At 36.1% G+C, this 9,948-nt stretch overlaps 1 protein-coding gene across 1 annotated transcript; it reads right to left on the minus strand.

Moving 5' to 3' along the window:
* Window positions 1–971: 971 nt before the first annotated feature.
* On the minus strand, window positions 972–7,129 carry LOC112529292 (V-type proton ATPase subunit E-like). Its single transcript, XM_025140505.1, has 6 exons — window positions 6,910–7,129; window positions 5,510–5,610; window positions 4,486–4,654; window positions 3,509–3,702; window positions 2,816–2,915; window positions 972–1,354 (listed from the first exon to the last, which is right to left on the minus strand). Exons 1-6 carry the CDS (start codon window positions 7,009–7,011, stop codon window positions 1,319–1,321), a joined length of 702 nt encoding a protein of 233 aa, XP_024996273.1. The 5' UTR covers window positions 7,012–7,129; the 3' UTR covers window positions 972–1,318.
* Between the last annotated feature and the right edge of the window lie 2,819 nt (window positions 7,130–9,948).

Here is a 9,948-nt window from a genome sequence, read left to right on the forward strand (position 1 = left end):
ATATATATATATATATATATATATGGGGAGGTTTACATGGAAACTCCCAAAAAATGAAAATTTTAGGAACACCCTCACCCTTCTAACCATTCATCTGAACAATATGCACATATGCGTACAAGTAATAAAAAAATGTTTTAATCATGTGTGCACGTTATACACATGTGCATACCTGAAAAATTGCTTATAAATTACTTGTATGCACATGTGTCTACCATCCCGATGAATGATTAATAGAGTGTTCCTCAGTTTTCATGTTTTTGTGGTTTATCCTGAATCTGACCTATATATATATATATATATATATATATATATATGTGTGTGTGTGTGTGTGTGTGTGTGTGTGTTTTTTTCCAATGAGAATGAAAGTTATGGTGAGAGAGGTAAGAATGGATCTCCATTTTTTGATCAATTCTAATTGAAGATTAACGCTAACGCGGTATACCAAGATGCACCAAATCAATTATAAATATATTAACGGATCAGGTGAGCCTACCAAAACCTTTTTTTACATCCCCTATGTCTGTCCATTAATTTTAACTTGTCATTTCGAACAAGCCCATTTATTCGAGATGATAGTTCAAGCCTACTTTTCTAACAGGCTTTCTGACCCGACAAACACGTGAACAGCTCTAAGGTGCAAGGATCTATTTAAACAGTGTCCAAAGTGTGAGGACTGAATTTGAAATTTGACAAACACATTCAATTTAAAGTAGAATATGCACATGTTTTTTTTAATATGATATTAAAACTTTTCGTCTTTTTATTTTGCTTCTACAAGTTTACTTACATATTTAAATAATAATGTAATGAAATACGTACATACGGATCAAAAAATTGGGCTTTTCTAGACTTTTCCCGTCACCATTTTTCTCTTAGACCAACTGTCGGTAACTTATAGACATAACAAGTCACTAGTAGGATCCAACTGTCGAGAAGACGGCAAGAAGAACATGAGATATCGAAGCACATTACAAACAGAAAATAGGCGATCGTCTTAAAACGTAAAATGTTCAAACAAGGTTTCGACGTTACATTTTCATCGACAGAAATCGAGTGACAAAATTCTTAATAAAATACAGAATATGTAATACAGGAACGTTTATTTATTCAAACAAATGGGTTGTGCTGTCCTTTGCCATGGCTTTGGCTCAAACGGACGTCCACCAAGCAAAGACTCGCAACGACATAAATACTTAAAAACACGACGATGACCGACCTGAGAAAACATGAATTACACTGGAAATCATCCGATTGTGGTTCTTCTCAACAAGCCTGGAACGAATAGATAGATAGATACAAGATATCACCATCCTCCTTAAACAGCTATCTGGCTATACAACAGCCTGCGGATCTGCAAAACAAGAAAGCTTAATCGAATAATCGGACGGGAAACAAAAACCACGAAATTTATTGATTTTTTTTTGTTGGCGGGAGAGAGGGGAGGGGTTGGTTGGGATATTGGGAATACGTGAGACCAAGGGCGGACCTACTCTTATGCATTTGGTACATGGGACAGCACAAAAACTTGTCCCAAATTTGTTGCGACATTAAGACTGGAACAGGACAAGTCTTAAGTGACAAAAATGCATTTGGTGCGACATTAGGGGTATGGTTGTCTGTGAAACCACAAAATTCAGGGGGTTAAATGTAATTTTTTTAGGTCCTTTAAGCTGAAAAAACACAAGTTTTTCTAGGTGAAACCATAAACATTAAAACTTCAGGGGTTTATATGAAAAATTATGAAATAAAAATTTTCAACTATATTTTGTGATACCACCCCAAAAAAAATCCGGATCTGCCTGTGCGTGCTACCACGTAAAACATTGAGTTCATATGGTGAATCAATCAACTTGAGGTACATTAGTCATATTTTTTCTTAATGTACCGGTAGTTGTTAGTATTGCATTTTGTGTTTTCTTGTTTGTTTTAATTTTTAACCAATTTTCCTCGCGTATCCGTGTTGGCTCACATCTATTTTGTGTCGGTTTTACAAGTTCGGGGTCTACAAAGGAACTATTCTCAGACCCAACTCTGCACGAGATTTACCGGGTTTGTTTGGTTTGGTTAAGCAACATGAGGTAATTGGGATAACTGAAATTAGGGATGTAGAGGGTAATAAAAAAACCCGACTCCATTTGACTCTTACCTGGTATGTTGCTTTGCTTACTAGTAAGAGACAACACTCTAACTTACTTAACCGGGTAAGATTGTAGTCCACCAAAACGGTATTGTATCCAACAATTTACCCGATTAGCGCTTACCAGGCAAGAGTTGTCACCCTCACTTACCGGGTAACACTCTCCATCCTTATCATCGCTCTTACCTGATAAGATTCTTGGCCCTGGCTATGTTCATCCGGTAAGGTAAATGATGCGGTAGCGCTTACCAGGTAAGCGTTTAGTAAACGGCCCCTTAGGTTTGGTCAAAGCAGTTATTATCTAGAATAATTGTCAGATATCCAGACGTTCTGTTGAGAACTTTAAGATATTTTTGGGTAATTGGGGTATTCTGATTGTTTCTTAGAAATTTGTTTTCGGAAACAGTCTCTCTGTCTCTTGAGACAGGTAATATTTATGACATCTTACCCCCAGATCCCACCTTTGGGTGGGGTAATACTGGGTTAGTTTGGTTTGGTTTTCTAATAAATTTGCTGGATGCAATCTCTATGTTTGTTCAGATGCAGATATGCAATTTGTTATAACTTACGTCGGTATAAGAGTTATCACAATACATATATATAAATTGGAACGAACTACCTGGGGAAAATTTTGTTTTAAGAAAGAAAAGAGAAGGCTGTGAAAGGAGAGGTTACCTCTGGAAGTTTCCCACGGAATATAACATCCAAACGAGCATCAAGCGTATTCTCGAACACAATTTTACCATCCCGGGAAGCCAAAACTACACCTCCAGAGCTGAAACCCACGAAAGAGATCATAAGGATGTTTGTCAGATCTCCAAGTTTTAGAAAAATCATAGAAAGCTAACACGAATATAGAAAGAAATAAATCAAGTATTAGAACCTGAATTGATGAACGGGGAACTATTAAAATAGGGTAAAATGTATAAAATACAATTAAGATCGTCTTAGTTCCTGTTTAATGTAACAGAGAATTTTCTTTTTCAATCAATGTAACGAAGTTTCAAATTTTCCCATATAGTATAACAAAGTTTCCTATTTTTTACCTATTTTGGTCCGTAACATGCTGATTTTGTAACATTTTTAGAGGCATGGATTTCAAGTGTATTCTACACTTCACAGTAACCCTTTTGTAAAACTTTCATAAACGGGTATCCACGTCATCAAATGTTACAACATCAGGGCAGGTTACTAGTAAAAATAGATACATAAATAAGAAATTTTGAAACTTCGTGACATCGACATTAGGGAAAAAAATATTATTTGTCACACTGAATGTGAACTGAGCGAAATTTTGTTGCATTTCGCCCTATAAAATACTGCCTGAATTATTAATATATGCATGGTTGGACAAAAATAGAAATGTACCAGGAGAGAGCATGAGGATCATTATGCGAAGGGGCCGATGGAAGGTAGATGGTGTCAACTATGATCTCAGGTTCATGAACTTTCGTTTTCTTTGCATATTCTGCCTTTGCATCGTGCAGAACAGATTCCACCATATGCTTGTCTTCTTTTCGGCAACGCAATAACACAGACGGTTCTTTCAGTCTGAGTAAACTCTGAAAAAAACATAGATTGTTGGCAAAAAATGTTATACTGGTGAAAATACTCTTCCACAAAAAAAAATGTCATGGATTAGTAAATATGTCTTGGTTTTCAAGGATTAATTACTTCAAAAAATTGCATATGTTTTTAAAATGGAAGACAATCAGGGTTGTTCTAATATTTTTGGAGGCCCTATTGCACATGTACCAAAACTATAGATCAATTGGACGAGTAATAAATAAAACAAAATATAAAAGTCTATACAATATATTATATTAAAAGTCTTGCAAACTAAAAACAACAAAAATGCCTCAAAATGACAAAGTAACAAATAGGAGAATTCTTCGAAAGACGGAATAGGGAATCGCCATATCAGCTAAAAGAAAGGCTAAAGGCTAAAACATTATAATTGGGCTAAAGATTAAAACATATATAAAAGCTAAAACATGTATTGGGGGCCAAAATTTTAGGGGGGCCTGTTCCATATCTCGCATTGGGACCCCCTCGGCACAGCCAAAGATTGCATTTCAGCAATATCATTAATCATACAATAACATCTTTGTAGCATAGCAAGGTTTAATAGCTCCAGCATCCACTGAGATTCCTCTAGATGATATTAAAATGATTTGATTAGGAGATTCAAACATGGAAAAGAAAATCAAATGAAATTGGAAAACATACATATGGCACATGGCCTCCAGAAGCATAACCCCATACAGTTTTCCATCAGTTTCCTCGAGTGCACATAATATGGTATTAAAAAATTTTACATAATATGATCCATGTTTCATTAGTACCTGGACAATGAGAGATTTCAACAGTCCTTCATAGTTATGATGCTGTTGAAACTTGTGATGGCTCACATTCAAAAGATCCTTTGATGCTGCCTCTCTCATAGCACTAACCAAGTCATCCTGTGCTTGAAGAACCTTGATCCTAGAAGCATTGAGCTGCATGGAATATTCACTGCAGCCAATATTGTAAAAAGTAATCAGATATGATCATATAAACACCAGTACTTCCAATGTCAATTGGTCAGATAAAGCTCTATTTCCAACCTCTATGTAGGGCTTATGAGGTTTAATTATTTCCATGTTCTTCTGGTAAAATAAGTCGTACAACATCTGAACATGGTTGCCTCCGAGTGCAGTATTATTATGTCAACAAACAAATCGAAGTTCCTCATGTTCAGAACTTGCAAATATACATATAAACAAATTCATGTTTGATAGATTGATCAACTAGGGCCCAGATTTGCTATATACGCGGCAAAGTAGTCCTTTTAAGTATATAATATTCATATATACAGCAAATACTCACACACACCTCTCACCTTTGGTGAGGTTTGAACCCTTGACCTCCTTGGAAGTTGCGCTATACCACTAACCCAGATACCAATTGGCCAATGACCCTTTGGTAAATTCTTTTCAACTAATGATGTTAACCACTCTTTGGAAATGGTAAAGTCTCATAGAGTTTAAAAAGTTAAAGCCAGATGGTGGATGATGGACCAGTACATCACTACTTCGTAAGCCAGATGTGGTAACATAGCCCTCAATCTTGAAGCAAGATCTAATGGACATTGTCAAGCCTTTTATCATCTAAGCTAGCAATTTTCTCAGATAATGCTCCAATGTGTAAACTAAATTAGCTTCTAGCAAATAAACACAATCATCAAAACCATCTAGCATCACCGATAAACAACATTACGGCCATCCTCAGCCTATTAAACCAATGAAGAGTAGTCACAAATGAACTAGCGTATGATGTGCAAATCATGTACACAGAAAAAAATGAGTAAAGATCTCTGAAAAACTTTACATTTTCTTTCGAACTTCAACTTGCTTCTGTTTGCGGTCATACTCCTGTCGGATCTTCTTTTTCTCTGCCTCCACTAATTGCAACTTCTCGATGTTAAATTCCTGAAATATTTGATCGCATAAACAAATTAATTTTGTATGTTGACTCCTGTACTTAATCCTCTGCACATGCCTATGTAATCCAAAACCTACGGTACAAAACTGATGGAAACTGACTGCGTAAAACCGTGTTCCTTTGGTTTCAGTGACACATTCCATTCCAACAACCAATAGCCCAAAAGAAACAGATAAATTTGTATACATGTATATAACAAGAGCAAAATGCCAACTCTACTTTCTTTAGCTACTAGTTAGACTGCAATTAAATTGCATAAATTGACTTTCTCCAGTTTGATTTGATATAATTTACTAACATGTTAGATCCCTACAAAAATCACCCAAAGATTCAGTTAAAACTGTAATCTGATCAAATAATCAGCATACAATTTCTTGAACAACAAACTGGAATCACACAGAATTTATTTGATTGGCTACTGTCCCATTTTACCAACTAATTGCTACTTGTCAATTTTAAATCCTACAACAATCAACCGAAGAAGCACATACTTATATTATACACTGAGAACACTGTTAACTAGGATTTTGTTAACTCTAGATTAAATTAAATTGAAGTGCATAAAATTGAATTGATATGCTTTGATTGATTTACTAAATAATTGCAGCTTCTCAATGTTGAACCCTACAACAATCACCCAATAATAGGACAAAAGAGAAAACTGTATCCTGATTTCATGATTGGTGTACAAGGCACACAACTTTGTAACCCTAATTTATTTCACTACAAGTCAGATTGAAATTTAATTACGTAATATTGACTTGATTTGATTTACTAACTCGAAACATCTCCATATTAATGGCTATAACACTCGACCAAAAAAGCATAAAATATATCTCTTAATAGCGTTAGTAACTTCAAAAAACCAAATTAATCCTGCCTTTTCTACTCAGATTAGACAGGGATTTTGGTAGCGTAAACAGCAAAAGTAACTTGATTGAAACGATTTACCGACTCTCAATGTTAATTCCTGCAGCAATCAACCTAATAAACAAGTAAAAACGGTACCGTACACGTCTACCAAATCTTACTCTTCTTGCTATAAATCATGAAATCGAAAACTTAGTTAAATAATTCGATTTAGATAGCTAAATCCACTTCGATTTACAAGTTGAAACCACCAAACACTAAATTCCTGTAGCAATCAACTAAAAAATCCGACAAACATCGTATTTCGATCACGATGCAACTTGACAAAGTTACTTAACCTTAGATACTTACCACGAATCACAATGAAAAACTAACTGAATCGAAAGAAAATTTCCTTGATTTGATCAGAAACTTACTTCCTCGGCGGAAACGGAGATCTCGTTGGCCTTTTCATCCGCTTCTTGGCGGATGAATCTGACCATCTGCTGAATCTGTTTGGAGACATCCGTGTCGTTCATCGTCGGATCTGAATTCGGAGAAAACAGAGAGATTCGTGCGAGATTTTTCCGATGGCTATTGATAACGAGATTGGGGCAGATGGCAGATCGAACGAGTGGTGATATGCGATTTCATGTATTTAGTTTTAATCGTCACATGAAACATGTTACATGTTCTTACTTTTTTACAACCAACGCTTTATTTATCTCGAAATTACGAAAACAGTCCCCGGCTTTTCCTTTCGGTAAAATCGATCCTAAAGAAAATGGAATCAAACCAATAAAGTAGTCGTGAAGTTAACGGAATATTCTTTATGTACGTAAACCATCAATCCGAACGCTAATTATTGTCCTGTATAGTTATGAAGTTGGCCAACAGAAATCGAATTCAATCAACCCGAGGTGGTTTTTTAGTGTGGTTTTCGGGTCAGCTTACGTGCACCGCCTAATCCCCTGGACGACCACGAATGGCTTGGAGTCATCACAATTCGCAGGTGAACCTCCATGGCCACAAAGGACTTAACGTAGAAAAAATCTTCAAGATATTTGAGAATTATCCAACTTTTTATATTGTCGGGTTCAATGAATTGAATAATAGACATTTGTTGTCGTTCCAACCCTCATGTGCCTTTTATGGCCACATATCTTTCTGGGTCATCAAACACGAAACCATCTAATGTGAAAACGACCCAGTTACATTTTTTGATGTGTTGGGTTCTGATTCTCATAATTTGTAGATATAAAAACAATCGATTTTAAGAATAGATGCAAAATCAACCAGCTATAATTGTATAAAAAACACTTGTTTAATGTCACAAACATTTTTAGTACCTACAATTTGCTGGTTGTTAGATTTTGGAAACAGAATATCAATATACTTTGATAATTCAAGGATCCTGTATAAAACATTTTCCAAAATATGTAATTTCGACCCTATAGCCTGGGGTACCACGAAATCAGATTTGGGATAATCCAAGAACAACGATCTGGATTTCGGGCAAAATCCAAGATCAAGCACAAAATTTCCTTGCTTTTGTTTATGTACCTTAAAAGACAAAAATCCGGCAGAGTAACGGTATACACCAATATCATAACGCTTCAAGTATTGAAGCGAAACCTTATATATAGCCACTGGCGGTTAATTTGGTTAATTTGGCGGCAGTCGTGTCTGTTCCCAACAGATGCGACTGTTAGGGAGTTGGGATTCATTTCTAACATACATATGAATTTTCGGATCGGGCGACCCCCTTGACCCCATCCGCTTACCGACCAGCGAGACCTTCACCAGGGCCAAGGGACGGACCCCAATTTTTTTTCAAACGGTGACACCATATAATTAATATAGTATAATATACATCTACAAATAATTACAAAAATTATGGTTTTTATAGTACCGATAAACAACTCATAAACTTGTACCCGACGCRTCTTCATCTTTTGAAAACGGTCAATATATATCCAAAAATAATTACAAAAAATATGGTTTTGGTTATTTGGGCTTTGTTTTGTTTGGGTTTTAGTTGCACCATTTGGATTTCAGGGAAATACAGTAGCACATTCTAAAACGATACGGTAGCACCGTTAACACACCTAAAATTTTTACCCTTCGGCCGCGAAATAATACGGTGGCACGTGCCACCCATGCCACCACACCAGGTCCGCCCATGCCAAGGTCGTTGCCCCCGGACCCCCGCGTACCTGAGCTCAATTTAACTTATCCGAGCATGCACTCCGCACCTTCAGACTCGAATTATAGCTAAGTCTAATTTCAGATTGTCTCACATTAATCCCAATTATACTAAATGGCTTGATGACACTAAAATCACCATCATTAATTACACAAAATGTTTGCTTCACGTAAACCGAACAAAACTTCTTCCTTTCGAGAGACAGGGATGACCCCTGTTTGGAGGATGTTTCCCTTGGGTATGAATGTGTACTAAATTATGTTCAGAAACATAATATGCACCAAGGGTACATGAGTAACATGTGTTGTTATAGAGATTCATCAACGGTAAAGAAAGCAGTTTTGCGGATTATGAATATTTTAGCATTTGATCGACATTTGTTAGTAAGACATTTTTCAAATATGTATCGGAAGTTGAGGAATATGGAACTCGGGGGATGTTTCTATCCCTTGTGAAATTTTGGATATACTTTGATGACGTAGGCTTTTTAGTGTACATGTTATTTTGGACCCACATAAGGGTACAACACGAATGTAGTAAAGATACAACAACCGATAATTGTTATAAGATAAAATTCGAAACGTTGGTGTGACACAGAGGACGTGAGGGTGTGTCGGCTTGTATGTATGTATATTGTGTGATACATGTGACCATAAATAGACAAGTCTGTTGGTTCGGGAACCGTTAAAACGTATGATTTTTCACTTTTTAGCATGAATCAAATGGGTGGGTGTAGGGTCTCATTTACCCGTCAATGAATTTATCTGTTTTCCAGTTTTATAAACAGTTGAAGAGTAAAATATGGTTATAACCACAAGGGTGGTGCCTGGTTGGTTTGAGTTTGGCTTCAAATGTTAAAAGTACCAGGAGGTCCCAGATTCAAATCCAATGAGGAATAAAAATCTTCTTGTGGCCACAGAGGTTCAAATGTGGTGACCCTGAGCTATTTGCAAAGCAGGTGGTCGCCATGAGATTAGTCGGCTCGCATAGCGGGTTGGATATCCAGGTTAAGAAAAAAAAATATGGTTATAAAAACTATTTTTTTTACTCTTATACGAATTTAAAACGTCGTAATGATTTCTTTATTTTGGAATATCTATACTATATTATAAAGCATTTGGCTAAAACTCTTAAAAACTCTTAAAAAAAACTCTTAAAACTCTTAAACCTGTTCATCCCTAAACGATTTCATCCCTATCCGATTTCATCCTATATCTGAATTCGTGTAACTAACTGTAGATAAACACAATCAAATACAGGATAAACATCT

Source organism: Cynara cardunculus (assembly GCF_001531365.2).
Source record: "Cynara cardunculus var. scolymus isolate 2C chromosome LG 16, CcrdV1, whole genome shotgun sequence".
In the NCBI taxonomy this organism is placed as follows: Eukaryota; Viridiplantae; Streptophyta; class Magnoliopsida; order Asterales; family Asteraceae; genus Cynara; species Cynara cardunculus.